The sequence below is a fragment of the Merops nubicus genome, unplaced genomic scaffold (genome assembly GCF_000691845.1).
Source record: "Merops nubicus isolate BGI_N331 unplaced genomic scaffold, ASM69184v1 scaffold46887, whole genome shotgun sequence".
Taxonomy (NCBI): Eukaryota; Metazoa; Chordata; class Aves; order Coraciiformes; family Meropidae; genus Merops; species Merops nubicus.
Genome location: NW_008622021.1, coordinates 1 through 24,345, shown reverse-complemented (window position 1 = coordinate 24,345; position 24,345 = coordinate 1). Strand labels below are relative to the sequence as shown.

General features: G+C 38.7%; 1 protein-coding gene across 1 annotated transcript in view; it reads right to left on the bottom strand.

The window, feature by feature from the left end:
• Window positions 1-22,219, bottom strand: part of LOC103777085 (isoleucine--tRNA ligase, cytoplasmic-like) — a gene marked incomplete at its 3' end in the record, with an annotated part of 31,323 nt that extends 9,104 nt beyond the window's left edge. Inside the window, exons 1-8 of the mRNA XM_008944623.1 lie at window positions 22,136-22,219; window positions 19,367-19,486; window positions 18,669-18,825; window positions 18,057-18,176; window positions 15,244-15,326; window positions 7,410-7,527; window positions 3,908-4,055; window positions 3,026-3,113 (exon numbers count right to left, since the gene is read on the bottom strand). Coding sequence (XP_008942871.1) covers window positions 3,026-3,113; window positions 3,908-4,055; window positions 7,410-7,527; window positions 15,244-15,326; window positions 18,057-18,176; window positions 18,669-18,825; window positions 19,367-19,485 — 833 coding nt within the window. The remainder of the gene's footprint in view (window positions 1-3,025; window positions 3,114-3,907; window positions 4,056-7,409; window positions 7,528-15,243; window positions 15,327-18,056; window positions 18,177-18,668; window positions 18,826-19,366; window positions 19,487-22,135) is intronic.
• Between the last annotated feature and the right edge of the window lie 2,126 nt (window positions 22,220-24,345).

Genomic DNA, 24,345 nt, shown 5'->3' with positions numbered 1-24,345 from the left:
GGGAGATTTCTATTTTAAGCCACAGCTTCGTGGATGGTTTATGTTTTATACCACAAACAGCCTTAGGAATGTTTGAGGTGCTTAATCGGGATCAGATGAGAGAAAATCGGCCCCATGCTCAGCCACACAGATGTGGGAATGCCCGGACAGAACATGTGCTAAAACTGGCTTTAAATAATAAAAAAAAAGTTAAATTCTTATTTAACACAAGTCAGTGAAAGGTAAGGGTTAGGGATCACATGCCTGACTTACTCTTTTGAGATCTGAAATACTTTGTTTATCGAAATCCTGAACCTCAAGCTGAAAATTTATACAGTGCTGCCTTATTGTGACTTATGTTAGAGTAACAGGAGACTAAGTTAAAATTACTATAGTCATCCTTCACTCTCAAGAGATGAGGAACTCTTTTTTGCATTCCCTAGAATCCAAGGAGAGAAAACAGTGGAAAAGTGTAAAATAAGGAACCATTTACAATGTAACTAGACTGAAATGTAACAGAAAGAGACAAAAATGCTCCTTAATAATTTTGTATTTAACACTGTTTAATAAAACAAGCAGCCACTCCATGGCCAGAAGCAGAGTAATACACCAAGATCAACTCACTAGTGCCAAGCAGCCAAAAGTACTCTGATATATATGGTAGTAACCTCATCGGTGAAAAAAAGAAGAGTATTCCCATTTGCTCTCACACAAAAACCTACCATCTGCATCTAGGAGGAAAGGGGAGAGAAAAGGCAGGTTCAAGGCAGGATGGGAAGTACTCAGGAAGTTCAGATGACTTCAGATACAGAAATTTTTCAATAGGATCATGCTTTAACCTCAGCCTGCCACCTGGTACAGAGCAAATGTCATGAATTTCTTCCCCAAGGGCCTAACTGCCTAAGAATTTACAAGTTAGCTAAGAAACAAAAAAGTTAAGAGTAGAAATCAAAATTCATTTCCATGAACTTATATAATCATAGATCTAAATCTTTAAAAGAGCCATTTGATTATCAGTTACCTCTTGGTTATCTTGCTTTTCATATTTGAGAGAACTAATTTATTATATAACAAAAATTGCAGCATGACCAAAAAAAAACATCAGCTTGAGAAGACTGCAGCACTAATACAGAAGAAAAAAAAATACACTGCTCTGCAAGGAGAATAAAAATTGCTCTCAGCCTTACGTATAGGCACAGAGAGATTAAAAAAATAAGTCAACCAATCAAATATTAAGGGGGGGGGGGGCAAAAAAAAAAAAAAAAACACACCACAGAACATTACAAATACAACCAGCCAGGGCAATAAGCAACAACTGAAAAGTGTACAATTGTCTTAAAGAGCAGGTATTTTATAATTCTGATGAAAACAGTACACCAAAAAGGCTGAAAAATTCAGTGCATTCCTAGACATTGAATGGCTACAACCGAACAAATTAAATTTGCAGTATTCTATAAAAAGAAGAATTTGGAATGAAAATACAATAGATCAACAAGTTTAATACATCTACCTTGCTTTTTAAAAAAAAAAAAAAAAAGTTTAATGAAATGCATTCAAAAAGAAAACAGAGTGGGTTTGGTACCAGGATTACTTATTATACACTCTGAAGAGGTTTCAAAGGACTGGGAAGAAACACAGTTCATATGCTTGAAGACAGGAGTATTGATGGACCTAAAAACCAGTCAGACTAGCACAACCTGATCCAATTTTAAATGGCTAAAGAGATTTTAAAAAGTCAAGTGCTGAAGAACATACAATATGAACTTACCAAGAATGCCAAATGATTTTAAAGCAGACTAACAGCTCAGATAGCAAGGAAGCAGATAGCTAGATTTAAGTCTTAACATTAAGAAGACAACTTTTAACACTTGGACATATTCTGAAACACACAAATATTTTAACGGGGTGACTGCTTACATGGCTGCACAACCACTTTGAGAATTCAGTATTGGACTGAAAGAAAACTTCCAGTGGTATTGTGGCAGAAACTACCATAACACTGACTATTCAGTGGTTTTACTGATGACTCTGAAGGAAGGTAAAAAAGTCTGGAGATCAGAAGTTCTGTCAGCCTTGAAGAATGAGAGCACTGAAAATGATCTTTACAAATTGAGTGCCAGCTTAAATTGCTCCAGAGTCAGTGAGAGATGAAGAAAATTCAGTTGTGAGGGGGAATCAATGCAGAAATACAAAATAAGAATTACTCAACTGTCACAGCATGAGCCATTTATAAATGTTTTTCTACATGTAAAGCTTTTGATTGTTTGGTAAAAAATAAAGATACAACAAAAAATAACTAATGCCAGTGAAGAAGGGCTATTATTCTCAAACGACTTTCTAGTCTGGATTTGTTTGGTTTTTACCCACTGCAAAGGACTGAATAAAGGCAGCAAGTATTTGTTGCATTTTACCTCCTTAGCAGGCTGATGCTCTAGATAAAAGGATTCAAGAGCTACAAGTCCTTAAGCTACACTTTTTGTCCAAGAGAGCTACAGAATTTAATACCTGCATCACCTACACAGTCTGATTTATTAAAGAAATCACATTTTTCCACCAAACTAAGATGAATAAGCAGTCCTCAGAAAGCACTAACTGCCACTAACTACATCACTTCACAGACCACCCTACAGAAGCAGTACTTGCTTGCCAAAGACAATGGGTTTACTTTTGCCCATCTTCCTTTAAATATTTACATAAAGTTTAGAAAGTACTTCACATTTGGACTATCTCCAGGGTTTTTTGAGACCTTTAATTTGAAGTAATACCTTTCTAAGAAAACACACAGGAAAACAAAGGACTAAGGAACCTTTTCTTCTCTCCACCACAATCCTATGATTCAATGAAATTTTTCTTCTGCAGGTTCATGTACAAGACTGATCTGTTCTAGCAGACTTCAATCTCTTCCATAGATTTTTTTTGCAATGTATACACACATGCATGGAAGCCCATCTTTAGAAAAATGCAAAATCTAACTTCTTGAAATATTTAACTTCTGATCTATAAACATACGGGAAGTTAATAAGTGCGTAATGATGTATGTACTTGCCTGTCAAGTATCTCATATTCACTGTCAGATTTGTACAGTGCTATCAGCCTGGATTCCATCAAGATGTAAAACTTTCCTGTGGCATTATCTAGAAAACAAAATAAACCAGAAAGTTACATAAATCTTAATTTAATACCCTCATTTGCACCATTAAATAAAGCTGTCTTTATACCAGATGGTATCATACTAGCTATAGAACTGCTTGGCATAATCCTGCTGACTGACCACTAGTGTCCAGCTACTTCTTCCCTATACAGTCACTCAGTGAACACTTTTCAAAAGTTAAGTTTAAACAGAAACCACAGGATGAAATCCAGTCCACTGATTTTTAGTGCGGTTTTTTTGTTCAATAAGCAGAAATACCCCACCTTGTCTATTATCACTGTTCCAAAGAAAAGCAATTTAAAATTTCAGTACATGTTACTGAAACAGAAGAAAACACCTGGAAGATGGGACAATTACTACATAAAAATCAATATTATGAAGTTGACATTAGGGGTAACGATCGCACTTTATGCTGCCTTTCTGAGATTTACTATTGAAATCAATTTTAGGCTTGGATTTCTTTTTAAAGAAAGTAAATACAAATAACAAGTTACATGTCAGAAATTAAACCCGTTCTGTATCCCCAGACAACCCTGACCTCTTAACTTCAAGGACAGATTTTATCCAGAATATTACCCTACCAATTTAGGCTCATCATCCCACCAGCAGACTCAATCTTGTCCTTCAAAATACCACTGACCCAACATGGGCACAGTGCTATAAATTTAGCATTAAACAGTCTATCATACAAAATCTAAGTACGTATTCACAGGCCCTGAAGAAAGGAACGTTCATAATAAGTTTACACTTATTATGTTAACTTTAGTTAACACTTGCCTCGCAATTTTACGTATTGCAATTCTGGATTAACACAAAGGGCCAAATTACTAGGCAAGGTCCAAGGAGTAGTGGTCCAAGCAACAAGAGAAACACTTGCATCCTCATCCAGTGGAAAGTTCACGATCACCGAAGGATCTTGAACGTCCTTAAAAACATGATAAAGTCAAAGAGGCAAAAAGAGAGAGAGGGGTAAATAAAAATGTTTCTGTACGTATTAGTGAGAAAATACAAATCTAAGTACCACCAACTATTACTGCCATCACCAAAACCTATCTTACAACGTGCCTAGTTCATCACTGTAGTGATAGAAGGTGAAGTGCTAGCATAAGAAACCTTGAAGAGAACACAAGTCACAACGTTCCTCCATTATACCAATGCAAACTGCCAGTCCAGCAAGGCCTCAGGGTTAAAAAACTGGATTAACAGTGAGATTTTGGGAATTACCTGACAGAACACCACAGACAGCTGAGTGCCAGTTCCCTCAGGCACCTCTTATGACCCCATTTTAAAGGTTTATAATCAATCTCAACTGTTAGGAAAGGCAGCAGTTTCTCAGGAACTGCTACACAAAGCCTTTTCCCACCTTTTCCTCTGGAGTCAGGGAACAGGAAGAGCAGCTATCACTTAAGAAGATGCAATGTCTTAAAAAGCTGTGGTTAACAGTGGGGGGGAAAAAAATGGGATACTTAAAAACAAGATTGTGCCAATATTTGAGAGTAATAAAAAAATCCAGATCTGGTGGAAGAAAACTTGTCAGCTCTCTATAAAACTTCACCTTCACATAAAAGAACCCCACGAAAACAAGATTTTCGTTCAGACAAACAGTCCTATTCAGTCACTTCACATTTCACATACTATGTAAAGCAGATTGAAAAAGCAAGTCTAACCTTGCAAATGTGACATTTTCACTATTAAACAAAAAGAGGTGCCATGCTTGCAGGCCCTCAAGACATGAGCAGGTCCTATCCCCTCACCATGTCTAGTGTCAGCACCTCCTGTCCAGCACCACAGAATGGTTAATGGCATCATGGGCCAGGCAGCTATTTATGTCTGAGCTACGGGCTGCTCCAGAGGGAATTTTCTGTGAACATCTGGTGCAGTCAACAGGAAAACATAAATATTACATAACTCTCCAACCACGCTCAATGCTGAGCAGAGATGGAGCTATCACTACAGCTCTGTCTCCACCAGTTGTTAAACAACACTGCAGGTTATTCACTTTATTTTCTGAAGCACTAAGTTGACCAGGTAGATAAAAACAACCTGCAAACCATAAAAACATCCAGGCTGCTAAGCACTGGCATCATAGAACATTTTATCTGTTAAAAATATTATACCTGCTCTCATCTAAAGACAGCACTTCCTCAGTTAAATGCAATACAAGATGCTGACACAGGTAACTCCAGTGTATACTAGACACCTACATCAGTTTCTAAACATCAGTTTCTAAACACCCTTCTTGCATCCTAATTTCTCATGATTTGTGTCTCGATTCTCACAGGATCAATAAACAGAAGCCAAAGCCTGCTGTCCACAGTGAGAAAGGTAACAGCTGCCTCACACCCAGCAGCGACTGTTCTTGCCAAGAATAAACCATGTCAGAGTACAGGCCCTCAATATTTCAGTCTCCAAAATATCACCTCTAGCAGACAAAAAAGGTAATTTTTTGCATGAAGTGGCAAAGCAGCATAGCCCACATACACACTACTGGTTCTACAGTAAGAAATAGCATGTAAATATTTCATTAAGACTCAAGAAAAGAGCTTTGCTCTGCGGGAAAAGGGTACACACACACACCAAAAAAAAAAAAATCTTTGTTCTACAGAAAGCTCATTAATCTGAGCCTATATAAAATGTAAATTAATAAATACAAGCAAAGTAATTATTTCAGTCACAAATATCAAGATACCTTTGCAGGTCTCACTTTCTTAACTGATAAAACCTTTATTCTTCAGTATGGTCAAATACCCCTCGGCAGTACTGAAAGCTCTAGCATCTGCTGACTGCATTGTACTACAGGTCTATTTAAACATTTGCTTTTGAAACACTATTTTTGGCCAGGAAATTGCCCCTTTTTTTAGGCTAGAGGCAAAAAAGACCAGATGTACAATTTATATTGTAACAGCACAGAGCTAACACAAGTGAAAGATTTACAGTGTAAGGATTTGGAAGCTGGGAGGGGAGGGGTTGGAAAGGACACAAAACCTCTGTGACAAACTAACATGAAATCTGGAAAACTGGGACACAAGTTCTGCCTTCACGTGTATGAATATAAGTTTGTTGCAAATGAGAAGCTGCATCAACTATATCTAGTGACTGATTTTTAAAGGAACATCTTATAAAACATAGTAAAACACGTATTATATTAGGAAAAGCATTTCCTGGAATATGGTTCTTAGAGGAATTATCATCCTATGGCTCTGCAACTGAACAGTCTTGGACAATTCTTCTTAATTCCCTCACAAGAGATTTCAACTCCGCCAAGGACCTTCCCCTTTTCAGATCTACAGCTCTCCTCCCAGTATTTACCAAATGTCATAGTTACAGGGGCTGGGACCAGTTTATCATTATGTGGGTAGAACCAAAAACCGTGTATTCTATACCCTCTATGTCATTGCTCATGGGCTGTTAACAAAATCACTGGTAGCAGCTGCCCAGGACAGACCTCACACCCCAGGCTGCAACAGATAAGGAAAGAGGTCAGGGGAGATGTTAACACCTTCCCACCCAGCAGGCGGAGTCCTCCCTGTTCATGGGCCCATCCATGCCTTACCCCAGGACTCCTATAGAGCTTCCCCCAGGAGCTATTTCTGTTTAATGGACCATCAAGGACCCACTGCATGACTCATAGAATGACATCAACCCATTGTGAGATGCTCTGCCCAGGGGGAGGAGCCAAGTGCTCCCACCTGGATATAAACCGGGGTTCAGGACAGCAGAGGAGGCCCTTACCCACTGGACTTCCAGAGGACAAGAGCTACCAGATCTTTTCTATGAGATCACTGCTTCATCTGGATTGCTACCACCACCCTAACTACAGAGTATCAGGTTGTATTCTGACTCTGTCTGTGGTTTTTCTTTGTATTATTGCATTTCTTTTATTTTTTCCTATTAAATTGTATTTCTGACTTGGATTCTCTCACTGGTTTGCTTTCAAACCATTACACCAAAAAAATCCAACCCAGCACAACACTCATCTTGAGAGCCCAGAGAGAAAGTGAGAGTAGTAATTCACCAGAATAAACCAAAGTATGTACTTCATATATCTGTAAGTAGTAACTAAAAAGAACAGGGAGGAAGGCTGAGATGAAGCGATTCAAACAAATACAGCAGAATATAATAAAAACTAACCCATTTACCTATTTTTTTACTATCAGTTTGGAGCATAATAATACACTTATGTACCACCAAGCAGAAAATATTAAAGCTTTCCAAGTCCAACCCGAAGACAAGCGAGAAATCTGACTGCAACAGGTAATGTACATGTATATTGACTTACCTTGTAATTCTGATGGGACTCAAAGTTTGACAGTGGGGTGTTGCAAGCAGTTGAAAAAGGCATGACCTTAACACCTCTATACACCAGTCCTTTGTCATACAGTTGCCTGAAAACCCACCTAAAAGAAACAAGGAACACGCATAGCACTCGGCATTTCAATTTTAGTACATCAACTGCAAAACGGAGTTCTTCTCTAGCTGGAGTGCTGTTCTGAATTACATCTTGTTTAAACAATCAATCACCAACTAAAGACAATATCTGCAAGTCAAAAGGAGAGAGACAGATTGATTATAACTGTATTTCTGGCTGACTTCTAGCTTTAGCTGATTCTACCACTGTCGTTTTCCACGCTGTGATGAATGCACAGCACATAGCATTTAGTTGAAGGACAAATTTGTATTGCTGATTAATCTTTCACAAATTTCTTCATTACAAAGACCACCTGAAGTGTGAACTATTAAGAAGACCAAAACCAGTCACAACTCAGAAGACATGTAGTGACATGGCTGCTCACTTATCACACGATCTGAAGCACCTAATACAGCAACCAGTCCTACAGAAGAGACAAATACAGGTTAAAGGTACCTGCAACCCACACATGTAAATCCTGACAATCTAAAGAGCATTTTTCACAAGAGGCCACAGCTGACCATGCAAAGTAACAGACTCAGCTCTATGGTTGCACAAATTACATTTATCTTCTCCTTTATTAGTTCATCTCATTATGGACTTAGTTCCTGTCCAAGGTCATAGTCTCATAATAAGCTTTACCTCCATTTATTGAAATCTTCAATACAGCCTGTAGCATATTTAGATCCTTATGTCTTCTTGAAATAATAAAGACAGCACAGACACTATTACAATACGACAAACCAAGTCAATGCTCAAGATGAACAGAAGCTGCAAGAGAAAGACTTCACACAGCAAAGCATCAAGTGTCCATGTGATGGACAAACCCCTACATTTCTCTGTATCTGAATGCTGCAGGGTTTACCAAAAGATGGTCACGATTTAGCAGCTCATCAGGTCTCCCTGACTTACACACTTAGTGACATAGTTTGTAGGTTGGCTACCTTAAAAGCAAAGACAAAAGAAGCCAAGCCTTAAAAAATCATGCCAAATTCAACTAAAAAAAAAAACCCCAGAGTTTCTGCAGAATATGATAATTTCAAATTCCACATACAAATTGCTAAACAGTGCTGACTTTAAAAACTCCTTTACTCAACCTATGTTTTCAAACTATCCTGATGACTTTTCTGGGTCCCTTTCCAGACAAATAGATCATTGCTAAGCAACCAAGCCCATCCTGGGAAGCAGTGCTTTTTTCTGCAGGCTGTCATTTTGTGCTTGAGAATTTGGACTTGTATTTAAGTCAGTGTCTTGCCTTTTATGTTTGAAATCGTAATCTTCAACACAAAAGGCAAGCAGACAACTGAACTGAATTCTATCTGCAGCCTGAAACAAGAATGTCAAAAGATATGCACTGGCCTGCTGTCATGGAAGTCACGTGGTATCTTAATTAGAATTACTGTTACCCTGCAGGTGAGACAGTTGAAGAAAAGACAGACTGTCATATGAAGAAGACATGCAGCCCACTCACATTCATCCATGGACCTCTAGTAAAAGTCAAAAATTTCCTATGAGTGGTCATTAACATCAGAAAAATTAAATAATATGAATTCTAAGATGGATAAAGCCTAAGAGACCCTCAGCAGCATCAAGTTCTGCCACAGAGGAACCAAACTCAGAAGTCTTTCAGAGCTGTGCACTCCAAAGGTGCCTTACCTTCCACACACAACTCAAAAATAACCTTGTTCAAGTAATATATGTCACCCACAGGCAAGCTGTGGCGGTCTGACCCCTAACCCAAATTTAAAACACAGTAGGGAGTGCATCTGTTTTACAACAGAGACTGTATCAACTGAAACTTGCGTAAATATAAACCAGTCTTACCAAAATGATTCATGAATATAGTTTCATCAGCTTTCAGCCTACACATCTGAGCTGGCTAATTGCAGAAGTTTAAAAAAAAAATTGAAATGTATGCTTAGCATCTCACAGCATAATTAACACAGACTGTGACAAGTGACAGCATTTATATTGAAGGTGTCCTATTTGCCTTTCAAAAAGAGTTAACTAAAATATCCATAGAAAAAATCTCCACTTCACTTTCTGAAGAACACTGCCTACTAACAGCATAGAAGAAAACCACTCAGAAAAACACTGAATATTTAATTCAGCCGTAAATATAACTGTAAACTCGGGAACTGCTCAGCAAAGGTGAACACTAGATGGAGCTGTCAAGTTAAAAATGCAAGGCAGCATCTCCCTCCTGTGGCAATTCTGTCCTATTGCAAACTGACCAGTTTTTGTTGAGCAAAAAGGGCTTTCAAACCACCTCATCCTTCAGAGCTCTCTCCTAACGACCAACCATCTGTAGCTTATCGTAACATCGACTCTCAGACAACCACTCCAGCATAATAAGTAGAATGATGATTGAGTCGCGACTGCTGCCTGATGCAATGGCCCTCATCATCACTACAAAAAGCTGTTCTCTTACCTTGAAAAACACCTAACTGGTCACATAACTGTTCTCAGAAGCTTTTTTTGTCAGGGAAACCATCAGGATTGCCCAAACAGCTGCCTGTTAGCCGCACTGCCAGCCAAAATAATGCAACTGGTGGAGATGAACCAGTGCTAACAGTAAGAGCACTTACAGGTAGGTATCGTGTATTCCTTCAAAATGCCACACATGATATTTCAGACAATACCCTACCAAAACATGTTTTAACCCTTATGTTTGCAAAATTGCGACAATTTGCAAGAAGGAGGCTCTAGGTTTCTAAGGCAAAATTGAAACTGCAGTCCTTTCTGAAAAACACAAAGCTAACAAAACCACAGAGCTCCTTTCTTTCTATTCACAATTTAGAAATCAAACCCTGTTCCTCTAATTCTGCTACATTTCTCCTCACAGACAAATTCAGTTGCATCCTCGTGGCTGTGGGAGTAGCACTTATATATTCCTTTACTTAAAAAAAAATGAGGTTGGGAAAAGGTGAACTCCAGATGCATATTTCAGCCACTTGTTAATAGATAATCTAGTCCCTAAAGATACAAAGTGTCTGTAACTTCTAGTACAAATGACAAACTGGAAACAAATGACAAACTGGAAACTGTTTTTCCTTAAGTGTTGGGAGAGGATGATACAACTGTTTCAAACTCTGACAGTAAGCCAGACTGCGTTACTCTAAGCACAGGCACAGCTTCCCAGAAATTAGAACTTGGCTACAATATCCATTTATCCAAGTCACACCTGCACCACGCGAACACCGCATGGACATAATAAAACTACAAACAGAGCTTTTGCTTCCAAAATATACTGAATCCGTCAAAGCAGTACTCAACACACCCTTAGCAGCCCCCAAAAAACATCTCACAGTATCCCTCCACCAGATGGAAACACAAGTTGCTACCTTCAAACATACACATTCACTTCACATCGAAGCAAAGGATTTGACCTTAGAGCTTCTCAAGTTCTTAATGCCATTCCTCTGGGGTATCAAGTGATTTCAAGTGATCAAGTAGTTCTGTTTGCCATGACTCAGTATCTAAGTGTTTTCTAAGGGTTTGAAAACTGAGCTTTCCAGAAAATAAAAGCACTCACTACTAACACTGAAAATATATTTTCTAACTCATGTAAAGGGACTTTGAACCTTTTTTAATTTTGAAAGAAAAGAAATCCAGAAATTGGAAACTCAGTTACCAATAAAGACTAAAAAGTAAGGTGGGCAAAGCACTGACAGCAGGATCTAGAAGTATATGATTTCAAAAGTGAACAAAATCACTGCTGTGTGACCCAGCACCAGTTCATGTCAAGACAAAAATGACAATTTAACAGCTTTGATAGACTTACAAGAAATAAAATCACAACCACCACACTATGTAAGAAGCCCTGTCATCTACACAGCTCAGAGCAAGTAGACAGCATCCAAACAGCACCATAAGCAGCAGAGCTTCTAAGGAAAAGGTTCTCCTGTGACTCATGTGCAACAATTGAAAGACAAAATGAAAACAAAAAGCACACAACAACTGGAAATGGATGCATGAGAACAAAAACAAGAAAAAAGGACTCAACGCTGGACGCAAGTAAAACAGCATAAACATAAGAGGACCACTAAGTCCACTAACAAACACAGACAGCCTCTGTCTTTAAGAATAACATCTCTGAAAGACACCTTAAGAAAGACAGGAGAAGTATTTGCTCTGGGGCCTAGGAATTGGAAGTACAGAAATTGTCCAGTCTTATGTTCAACTATCAACAAAAGCTTTAAAACCTCAGCAAACAGAGGTCACTCTGCCCCAGGTCTACCCTCCAAGCTGTGATCTTTGGATCTGTCTGTTAAATGATCCTGGAACAAGCCAGAAATGAAAAATACCTAAAGAGTAGAAAATATAAATAACTAAAACTGATGCTACTTACCCCAAAGATCATTCAACTAAGTAGAAGTTCGGTGTATTCTTCCTTGAAAATACAAATGAGGAGACAAAACAACAGAGGGACTAGAGCACTAAACGTCCAAAAGATAGACAAAGATAAGGAAAAAAAACCAAAGATAGCTAGTAGAAAAATGGACAAAACAGATTTCTTATGAACATATCACTCTAGAGAATCATTGAAGAGTCACAGAATACATAAAATGTAATTTTTATTTTATAAAATTTTTATTTTATAAAATAAATATAAGCCTGATGGTACTATGGACCACCAAAGGGCAGGGCTGGGAGGAAGGTAAAGAAGGAGAGGTCCTCTCTTAGTAAGAATCCTAAAAAGAAAATTGAAGCTGCAACAACCGAGATGGGTCTCGTGGAGGGAAGGCAGAAATGGACAAAAGTCCCATCACCCAAGGCTGTTCCATACCATGTTTCCACAGTGAACTGAGTTTTCAGTGTACAGCCACGATCTCAGTCGTGTAGAGTACCAATTTTCTACTGTAACTAGCAATACTTTCCTTTCTCCCCAGTCACTATCTAGCATTGTCACAAAAGGAGTCGAGAGGATCTTTGTAGCATACAGAAGGAGCCAAGAAGTGCTTCTCCCACCATACAAGCAAGTCTCTCAAAAGCGAGCTTTCGACCGTTTTTAAACCCGAATTACGCTCAGGCTGCAATTGCTAAATTTAGCCACTGGATGGTGACAGAATGAGGTTTAACTACCCCTCAAGTTGTGCAAAGGAGGAAACTAAAACCCCCGGTCACCAGAACCAGAAACATGCCACTGCTCTGACCGCAGAACATTATTTCCACTGAGATTCAAGCTGGCTGCAGGACAGATACAGAGGTTCTGCCAGATCAGAATTTAAAAGTTCTGTTTAAGTTATTTAAGACATGACTATCTTCACATGAGAAATCACTGCAGTATCACCTCTTAATGACACCAACCTTCAACGTTCCCCTGAAAAATTGTAGCACATTTTAGCACTGGATGAAGCTGTGTTTCAAAGTTAAAACTTAGCAGGCTTTAAATTCATTCCACTCTGTCAGCCACCATATGGCATAGCACCAAAATGCTCACACAGCAGCCACTTCCAACAAACCCCTCATAAAATATGATAAAGAATGCTCTCTAGAAACCTGAGCCTGTACAGTATCGCTACAAAACACATGCATATTAACAAAAAGATGTTTGGTGTCCAAGTCCTAAACTATTTCAATTCTAAATAATTTGGATAAAAATCAGTTACCACTGGAAACACCATTTATCACAAGTATCAAATCAGCTCACTGAACTCAACGTAAACATCATGGATGAAAACACCACCTTTCATAGAAAGCTAGAAATTCCAGTTGAGACCACTCCAGACCTGCAAGCCTCAGGAAGAGATAGAGACAAAAAAAACACCCCAACCTTAAAAACCATGTTTAGCCGACTAAAGGACTAAAGGCAAAATTCTTATTATATTTTAACAAAAAAAATCCATGATTGACATGCTCACTACCATTATTATTATCAGTGTGATTTTTTTGACTTTACAGTCAATGCAGAAGTAAATCTGCAGCTTCTCTGTTATACTTAGCTGAACACTGACATTTTAAAACTTTAATTATTCAAAAAAGAACTCCTATTAAAACAAAAAATCAAACTGATTTTAAGAGAAGCACACTAGAATCTACCACTGAAATGAACACTCTTAATGATGTAAAATGCAACTTCAGTAACAGATTTTCAGCTTGATCATTGCCCAAGTAATGTTCTGTAACTTCTAAGTAATGGGGTTTTCTTTAGAAAATGGTGCATTACCCTGCCAAAAGCACTGCTTTTACTTCAATTACACTGTTTTCCTTGAGCATTATCTCCCTCCGCCTTGAACCAGGTATCCCACACTCCTTTCCTTTTCCCCTCCTCCATCCACTCTGTGCCAACATCAGTGGTTCCACCTCCTGTCCTACAGGAGAGCAAGCTGGCAATGGCATTGTAACCTACCCGTGCCAGACTCAGGAGGCTTTAAAAACACTTTTAAAAATGTATTTCACTGCATGATTACACGGAAAATTAATAACATCAGGAAGAAAAAGCACAAAATTAAGAGGCTGTCTGCTTACACACTTCCTGAAAGCTCATACCAGAGAGATTTCAGATCCAAAGTTTCTATTTTAGGCTCTGTATCCAAAGCAAGTGTTAAAGAGGGTATTCCCTGTGAGGCAGGTGAAAGGCTAAACATTTTCTTTCAAAGAGGGAAAGAAAAAAAAAAAAAAAAGACACCACACAACCAAACCACAGACACCCACAAAAAGAGGCTTGAGCTTTTGAGAGAGACACTGCCACTAGTTTAAGTCAAGTTTGGTTTTTAAATGATCCTTGGAGGATGCTACTTAAGCAGAATTTAAGGTAGCACAAAGTATTTTTATAACTTATAAAACGAAGGTTCCATTTCTTATCAGTCTTATCTTTATCATTAGGCAAGGTTTCTTCAGATAAGTTAAACATCTGCTCATTGAAAACTCACTGGAACTTCAGCCTCTATAATGGCTTCAAAGACAAATTCTGTCAATCCTTTATCGTAACTGCATGTAACTAACTATACAATTAAAGGTTATTAGTACAAATATTATTAAAGAACATTAATAGTACTTTAACATGCATATAAATTACTTTTCAATGGCCTTTTGTCAGCATACACTTTGCTAAGCCTCTCCCTGCAATTCACCTTGTAATTCTATCACACAAAGTTGCCATTTCTTCACTGTGTTAGGTCAATTTCATTATCCTTAACCTAGTAGGTCATCTTATCTTTTGCAATTCCAACAGTCACCCTGAACACACCGTCGCAATACCCAAACTTTACCCTAGCTCTGCACCAGGAGCCCAAGATAGCAAGCAAACTATGTTGCCAGGAAAAACCCAACAGCAGATTCCCCCCTCTCTAAATTCAGGCCTGAAAAAGAGGTTCAGAGCTCAACTGAGTTTGGGTAGTTCATCCATTTGCAGCTGGCAGTGTGAAGAACATCAAGAATGCAGAGATATAATGTAACTTCCTAAACCAAGCAAGGAACATATCAGAGTTGCTTTACAGTTGACAAGGAAGATTTCAGGGCTCACAAAAAGAACTACTGTTGTACTTTATTTTGAAGAACCCTACTATTCTGAAAAAGTAGGTAAATTCCCTCACCCCAACATCAGAAGATTTCACATCTTAATCTGAATTCTGAATCTGAATTTGCCATGTTTCAAAACAGTTCTAGTTACACATGGACCAATAGAAGTTTACAATAATTGAAGCCCTGTCAACATTTCAAATTCATAAAGCATATATGCCACGTATGTAAGTTAACTTACCAGACAGACTCCATGAACTCAGGATAAAGAGTTTTGTAGTCATTCTTAAAATCAATCCAGCGTCCCAATCTGGTAACATTGTACTGTAAAGAAACAAACACACACATCAAAAGGCATCTTAATATTAGTGAGCATGACATGTTTCCAACAGTTATTTGTAAAACAGTTGGACTTCGTAGTGTAGTGTGTCCTGTATAAATGAAAGAAATATCTGTGAGTATTTCAGCCTGACCATAGATCCAGCGTATTTAAGCAGAAAAAAATATGCAAAGAATGAAACCATGAAGATAGTTCTTCAGAAGCAAGGCATACAACAGGCAAACGTGTTCAATGCAACTGAACAGAAATGGTGGATCACTGGGCTCATTCATCAAACAGAAGTGGTGGGTCATTCAAGGTTCAGCCAAGGTTCAAACGCCTGAAAATTGCTTTTGATTACAGTGGCCCTGCTTCTATTTTTAAAGCCACTCGTTGCAGAGAGTCAAAATCCAGAGCACACAGTCTATCAGCTTTCAGTTATATGAAAACATGATGTAATTCAAAGACAAAGAAATGCTGAAAGAAACTGATATGTCACGAGAAGTTATCAAAACCATTTCAGGGTCAACTGCCTTCTTTGACTTCCCCAAGCTATGGCAGGGCTACAAGAGGTACTAGTCCCCATCTCAGAGCAGATTATGGTGATGTCCATTGGCACAGAATCTCATAACCAGTGAGCAACAAGCCAACTATTGGATTCACTTGGCCAAGGGGTACTTGCTTGCTAACTTTACAGCTATTAGAACACCTATCTCTGCAAATAACCAAGCCCAGAGACACCTTTCCTGATAGCCATAGACCATCCTGAACATCCAACCAGCCAAGTGAAAAAACAAGCAAATGAACTCTCTCACCTCTGTGTTTTCATATAACACCTGAGCTCCTGAAATACATTCAGTTTTGATTCTGACCTTTAAGCCACACTACTAATATCCAAAGCCAAGGACTGATTAGTACAAGGATCCACAAAGTTGGGAGTTATTTTTCAGTCTCAGCACTGAAAGATCCCATACTTCAAAGAATGTTTTACATTCTTTCATAAGGTTCAAACATTTGCTAATCACTTCAAACAGAAGAAAAACACTCTCTCAAGAGGAATGTTGGGAATTCCTCTCCTAACACTACTATCCCAAAGTATTTTATTACCAGCCAACTCACAAACAAGATACTTAAATTTCATTATTTTTATTAGTAATCTAAAATATATGTCTGTGTGTGGAAATACACACACACACATGCACAAGCTTATGCACAAAACAAAATACAAAAATCATTTACCATCCAAAAGATTGTTCGGACAAACCAGCACTACAAAAACACCAGTTGCTGAAGATGCAGCAAGTAAAAACATTTCCCATAGTTGTTCCTTTTAATTTCTAAAACCAGCAAAGATTCATTGATGATGTTTTTAAAATGCAAAATTTCAGACTATAGCTGAATGACTGTATACCTAAAAAAACAAACTGTGCTTTTCACCCAGCCACTCACTCAGATTCAGGCCACAGCTATTCTAACAAAAGCAGCTGTAGTTTCTTCAGATACTGGCCATAACTTCAAAATTCTCCCAAGGGCAAGAGACAAGTGATACTCAAATTAACAACCGCTATGTCAATCAAAAGGAATAGAGCAGGACTAAAGAATGGGCAAAGGATTTTGAGGAGGCAGAATAGCTTCTCCATGAGGAAAAACTGAAGAATGATGATTATTCTGCCCAAGAAAAAGAAAATACTAGTGGTGAAGATAAAGGTTTACTGCAAACCATATGATCAAAGAACTACAGTTCTTCAAACTACATGTAGGACTGCCTTGATACAGGCAGTTTAGAGAGGCTACCAGTATACCTAGAATCAAAATGCAGCTAGATAATTTCATGAGAGAGAAAAACTGTTCAGGAATATGGTGTGTTCTTCTACTGCATGCTGTCATTGTAAGGCAGTGCACAGCTAGGACAGCACCTGGGCTATTCCTTAGCTCCTGAAAGCCACAGCAGTGAGTCATCACTTCACAGGCGTATCAGACTGACAGAAAATACAAAGTACTGGGCTAAACCTATTTTATTCTGGCCACATTGCTGAGGACAAAAATAACTATCAGGTTCTCCACATCATACTAATATTATACAGAGATAGAAAAAGCCCTGCAAATCTCAAGAAAGTATCTAACCCATTTACTCTCCAACCTCAGGAGTCTGCCCAGACCAACTTTCTCCCTATCACTAGATTCATGGCATGCAAAATTTAGACTAATACTCTCTTGGAAGGCTGAGGGTTCACCCACACCTACTATGACAAAATCAGCTACTAGAACTTCTGCTCTCTCAGGAATGCAAGCACTGGCAATGTCTGTATAAAAGGCACTGGCCACCAAGAGACAGAAAAGCAGTGGGGCAGAAAAGCAGGGAGGTTAATGTGCATTTCCTTTGGTGTTTTCATTTGAATGCCCAAGTTCGATCCTACTTTCCATTTTCTGTACCAGAGACAGAAAGAGATAATTTGTTCCATGTAGTATGAGATGTTCCACGTATCTAGTCGGGCACTTTGAGCTCCATGTTAGTTTAAAACAGCCTTCTCTTGACACAAGAGCAGCCTCTCTGTCCTGATCCACAATGTTGTTCTTTTTATTCCCCTTTTAGGATCACCAGTGAGAAAGAGTAGCTGAAGACATGAGATTTACTCTCATAATCAAATAAACAGAAGGATGAAGTTCAGCTGGAAAACTTGTGCACACATACAACCAGAAATGTACAGCAGAATAGGTGCCGGGCCTTTACTTACCTCCCATTCCTTCGAGTACCTCATCACAATTCCCCTGCACTGGTGGTTGTATTCTTTAATCCCCATCTTCACCACATCCTCTGGCCCTTTAATGCCCAAGGTCTTATCAATCTCATACTCCTGGAAGCACAGAAAACAGACAGACCAAAAAAAAAAAAAAAAAAAAAAAAAAAAACCAAAACACTATGCTGCCATCAAAAGCCTTCAGGATTTCTCTGGATAGTTTATTTATTCTCTATGCATCCCAACAAAGCTAAAGTGCCTTCTTGATCTCTTGGAAAGTACTGTACCTGAACTAAGCAGACATTTTAAAGGATAACTCTGATGTGACTGTTTCTTTAGTATCTTTCGAAAAAGAAAAAACATTTTCTGAAATACATACCAAATAAACATGTATAGTAATGAACAGAGTGCCTGGAGAAGGGCAGCTGAGGAAGGACCCAGAATCACCACACACACAAGAACCAGAGCAACACACAGGACAAAGAACTCCCATTACTCTTTTAGCAACAAATCCAGGTGTAAGAGCAACAGAAACATGACTGGTAAGCAAGTAACAACATGGAAAGAGAAAGCAGCAGAAATATCTGTAGGCAGATTTATTGCATGTACCACAGGTAAGCCATGGCAATCCCAGCCAAATCTTCTGTCCACGTGAAAACCATTCTGATGAGCAAATCTGGTTACTATGTCTTTAATGGTTCCTGCAAGAATATGGCCATAATGTGGAAGGCCAGTAGCAAATGGAGGGCCGTCGTAGAAGTTAAACCTACAACACAGGACAACATTCCTAATTAAATCAAAAAACAAGCATCAAATCCTCAAACAGGGTAAGTATATCTGTATGCTTATGCTTCTTATCTCTTAACTAGGACAACATCAATCTCTTCCTATTCCATTATCAGTCAGCATAGGTATCATGTTGGCAGTGGGACTGAAAGGGACATTTCAGCTCAACCAGTTCCTACCAACTGCCAGTTCTACCAGGATGACTAGAGAAAATACCAGCATGCTGCTCCACAGCTAGCAGGAAAACCTTGGCCTTGCTTACTTGCAGATCTCTTTTATAAACCCACCAAGCAGGAAATCACAGGTTTATTACTACTGCTTGGACACAGTTGATCCTTCACAAAGTGAAACAGAAACAGTAGCTGACATGACAGTAACATTAGCCAAGGCTGTTATCTGCAAAGGGAGCAGCTGTTGTTAACAGAACCTAGTCCAAAAAAAAAAAAAAAAAAACCACAACTGCAGCTAAGCCACCCTTGCATTGTCGCAGACAGCTACTAGAGTTTTTAGCAGATTCTTACCTAGGTCTGTTCTTTGATTGCTTTAAGCATTCCTGGAAGCAATTCAGTTTTTTCCAGAGCTCCAATATCTTCTCTTCTTCATTTGGAAAACTTATGTTTTCTGGAACTTGTTGAACCATTCTTTCCCAGCAACGACCAAGCAGAGAAAAGAAAATACATATTCAACAGAAGCAACTAAAAAGTACTTCACAAATACAATTTATTGTCTCATAAGTCCACGTCACCACATTTAAGGTTTTCAAAGAGTTTGATTCAGTGTAAAGATGGAAGCAAACACTACTTTCTAAAAAAAGCCTAATAATTTTGACACATTAGCACCAAAATTTTGTAACAGGAAAAGGATTCTTCATTCATTCAACTATGGTGGTTTATTTCTTATTGCACCTTTGGTTTTGTTTCCTATAGAAAACAGTCAAAGGGTAAATTACTTTTTGGTTGCAAGTTTGAGGTTTTATCTTTAGAAGAAGTTTCCAAGTTCAAACCAATCTTTCAGCTTCAGATTGTGAACTAGTGAGAATTACTTTAAGTGCAGTAACTTAAAATAGTAAACAAGAGGCTTCTTTTCACTGCACACCTATTCCTACCACGTGAAGGTTTAAAGCAGCATTTTTCCATCTAGCTAAGCCACTGTTCTCAGAGGCTCCTCCAAGCAGCTGGAGTTCAGACTGCATAGTTGCAATGAAAGAGGAATACATGAGAAAAATTTGAACAAACAGATGAGGAAGAAGCTCAAAAATCTCAGCTGTGAATCTTGAAAAGTTCTAACTTCCAGACTACTGGCAAAACCACTTATCTCTTTCTAGTCTTGTTTTTTCCTTCAGTTTTACAAGTGTGTCAGAACTAAGCCACAAAGGGCTATTTGCTGCTGGCCCCTTCCTGAAGGGCTTTTTTTATTTGGTGGATTTTGGCCACCCAAGTCATTCTTCAGTTCTGGGTAAGTCAATAAAAATCACTACAAGCAAAATTATGTATGAGCAACACAGGGAAGAGACTTCTTAAGGTCATTAAAAGCACACAACAGGGCTGCCTGGTGTTTAGATGCTACAACATCTACAGGGGTCAAATTTCAAGAAAACACTACAGCAAGCACTAAGCAAAAGCTCTGTGAAATAAGGATGTTTAAGAGGAGATTCATCACAGAAGAAAACTAGCTATGAAGGTGCTATTAGATGACTGCAGAGAAGAAATCATCTCTCCCACCTCTAACTTTAGTGTTGCTACTCCTTAGCACTTACACTAAAAAGAGATGAGCATTACAATAGCCTTGAGTTTTGCTCAGCATTGTAGAACTACAAGTAATGGCACAAGGACCCAGTCTTCTGATTTATCATAGAATCATTAAGGTTGGAAAAGATGTCCAATTTAACCAGCTTGTCAAATAATAACCATTAGCAGCAACAAATACACATGCATGAAGACAATACTTCAAGTTACAGTTGACATACTGCTTGATAGCACTCCAAAACATTGACCTAAATGAAACCCAGAACACCATGGATGTTGCTAGCTCAATGCTTGAACCTGTATGAAAAAATGAAGCCTACAGACAAATTCCACCTTTCTTATTTTCTGTATTAATGACAGATCACTCTTGCCATTAATAAACCTAAACTACCCAATAAAACAATAAACTCCTTAATAAACCCACTACCTGGTACACCAGCAACACCACAGCTGGAGAGGAAATCATGACCTGACAAGGAAAACACACGGATATGGCCTGGATGTATTCTTAGAAAGTGAATAATGTGTCTCAGCACAGTGAGAGACAGGCCACATAACCTGTACAAGAGTTTTCATCATCATCCTGTCTCAAAGCACTCAGCAAATCACTAAATAGGCCATGGCAGTTCTCAGGAATCTGATCACAGAGAGGACAAAAAAAAATTCAGCCTCAAAGATTATTACCTACAAGCCAGTTGACTTGAGAACTAATGATCTGCACATTCCACTGAGATCAAGCTCAGCCTTTACAACTTGGTGCTAACTGCAAATGTTTTGGCAGCTGGCCCAGCTGTGAAGTCCCTACCACCTAACAAACCCAGGAGAGGCTCCAGGTTTGGTCTGTCACTGTGACTGGGCTATGGAAGCTGCTCAGGCATCACAGGCTCCATGCGTAAATCACAGCATCACTGTCGGCCCGTTGCTACCAACTGAAGCACTGTACACACAAACCAGTGTCCAGCAACCACAGGGCACAAACTCATACCCACTCTTAGCAATAGCACAAAAAAAGTTTATTTTGTTAGAAGGAAAAAAAAAACACCAAAACATTACTGATGAGAATGGATACATTAACAGTTGCTACAGGTCAGTTTTGTCAAGCTACAAAACAGAACTTTAAACAGATTGACTTGAAAGACAAAATCTATCCACAGCTCAAACTCATCTGAGAAATAAAGCAAAGACTTCTGTGTTCAGGAAAACCGTATACAGACAGAGAGAGAAATAATTCCATATACCTGCAGCAAAAGAAAACTTAATTCCTACCAGCAATCTAGGTATTTTAATTCAGAAAAAGAAAATAAATGACAACTCATTACTTTGAACACATACCAAGTGAAAACGTTACAAATGATGTTACAGAAATTATACAAATGCATCTGACAAAACACCACTTTTGGAGAACACTCCAAATTTACACACAGATGAGCAAACACAGTGTTTTGTTTTCCTGTTTCTCTAGTCATTTTCTGCTGACAAAGTGTCCTGCTGACAAAGAGTAAGACAATGCAACACGGGAAACTTTTTTTTTTTAAGTACACTCACTTTTTTAAAAGACAACAACATTCAATAGAAAATGTGTCAAAGTTTGTAGATTGTACTACTGCAGTCTCAAAGTTATGCTGGGCTTCTTATCTAGAAAAAAAAACCAAACAAGCATTAAAACCATAAAAGCAAGTCAGAATGTGTTTTGGTTTTTTTTGAGTATTAACTGGGGGTTTTATTCAGTACTTAACTTTTCAACAAAATTTCAATTAAAACGCCACTGTGAATGACTTAAACCAGTATTTTTCAGAAATCTGTTGGACTTAACACACATGACAAACACATCACAGAGAGATGATTCAAACAAAGTTGATGTCAAGACCCTACTCATTTTGTTGGCTGAGAGACCAAAAAGATAAAGAACTAGTATGAACTAAAGTGTACAAAACACCTCCTAATTTCAGGGGGTTTATGATCAGGCTCTTATCCTTGTTCCAGTCACTTTCTCCCACAAACTCTCCTACATGAAACCTATGCATGAACTTTCCTCCAGAGATGAGGAGCCTCCTTTCCCCATCTACACACACCTCCCCCAAAATTAAATTATATGTTATTTTACTTACACTTTGAGGCAAGGCTGTTTCTGGGGCAATAATAGTCTCAACTACTAAGTCTAACACCTTACACAGGAAAAAAAAGCTGCAAAACTACTCAAAGACCTGAGAATGGTCGAGAAAAACCCAAACCAACCAGGTATGCCTATCTGTAAAACCTCTTTTTCAGCTGATTAATCTCATCCTACTCCACCAAGCGCTTTATGTAAACCATCAAAGAGTTGCAAATGCAAGACTAAACTTTGTAGAAAAAAAAATTATAACTGCAGAAGTCAGTTTTCTTCTCTAAATCAACACAAAGCTGCTACCCTTACAGTCAGTTTCCCTAACACTACAATGTGTAAGTACTTTAAGGGAAAAAAATTTAAAAACATGGGGTTTGTTTGGAATTTGATGGCAGGATATAGTTTCTATTTACACTTCATTCACAGCAGACTGATAATGGCATGATTATTCCACTGCTCTATTTGATGGGTGACAAAACTGAGGAGTTACACATGTCTCTTACTGACAAGTAAGCCCCAAAGTGAGCAGCTCAGAAAACTAAACTGGGAAACTAGGCAGTGACATTTTCTCATCCCTACACAGGTAAATGAAATCTACTCAAGCTGAGCCTGATATCTGAGGAGAGGTTAGGCAAGAAGTATCGAGATTAACTCCTCTCCACATACCCCTCAGGATGAGACCACACCCAAGACAGCCCATAGCCCACCTGCCCCCAGGAATGTTTCTTTTCACACGGAAAAGGCAACTAGGAGATTGCTGAAGCAGGGAGCAGACTCATAAACTAACACTGTGTTTAGACAAAAACATATTTCCTACTATGCAAGAACTCAGTTTTATACTGTATCTTATGATGTCTTAAGCAATTTTTTCTGTTGTCTTCACACTACCATGCCTAAAAGGGTAAAATTTATAGGTTCTTTTGAAATAACTTTTAAGTATGCATTAAAAAAAAAAAAAAAAAAAACCAAACCAGAAACTAGTGTCAGTTGAGTTAGCAAATTATGCTGCTAGGTGCCAACTAAATTCTGCTGTTATCTGGCAGTTGCTTCCTAAGCATGTCACCAAGAAACTAAAGGGGAAAAAAACCACTTCTTCAGTTTCCAAAAGGCTCCCACAGAGTGGGGAAGTCAACATTTTCCAAAGACAGAAATATCAAATCCATCACAGCAACAGTAGTCAGCTGTGCCTTCCTCAAAAACTTCCCCTCTACTGATACTGAACTTGAATGCTTAAGACATACTACACATTGCAAAGTTCTTTGTTCAACCAGTTAATACAATTAAGCCCTGACAGGTATTAAACTCTCCAGTGAAGAGACTGGTTAACCTTTAGTAAGTCCCTATTTTAAATAATCACTTCATTCCAGGGAAAAAAACATCAAAGAATCTGTATGGCACCCAGGGAAGCATCTTGGACGTAAGCGTACACGGAGTAAACACCAACTTTAAGGCCTAAAACGTCGCTGATAAGGTCAAACCCCAGCAGCGGCGCAGCCAGCCCGGCCGCCTCCCGCTTAACGCGCTCCAGAGCTACGGGCGGAGACAGCAGCGGCAGCCGAGCGGACAGCCCTGAGCGACGCGGGACGAGAGCGTGACCGGCACCCAGCGCACGAACCGCCGGTTTCCTGAGACACCCTAAAAGACACAGTCC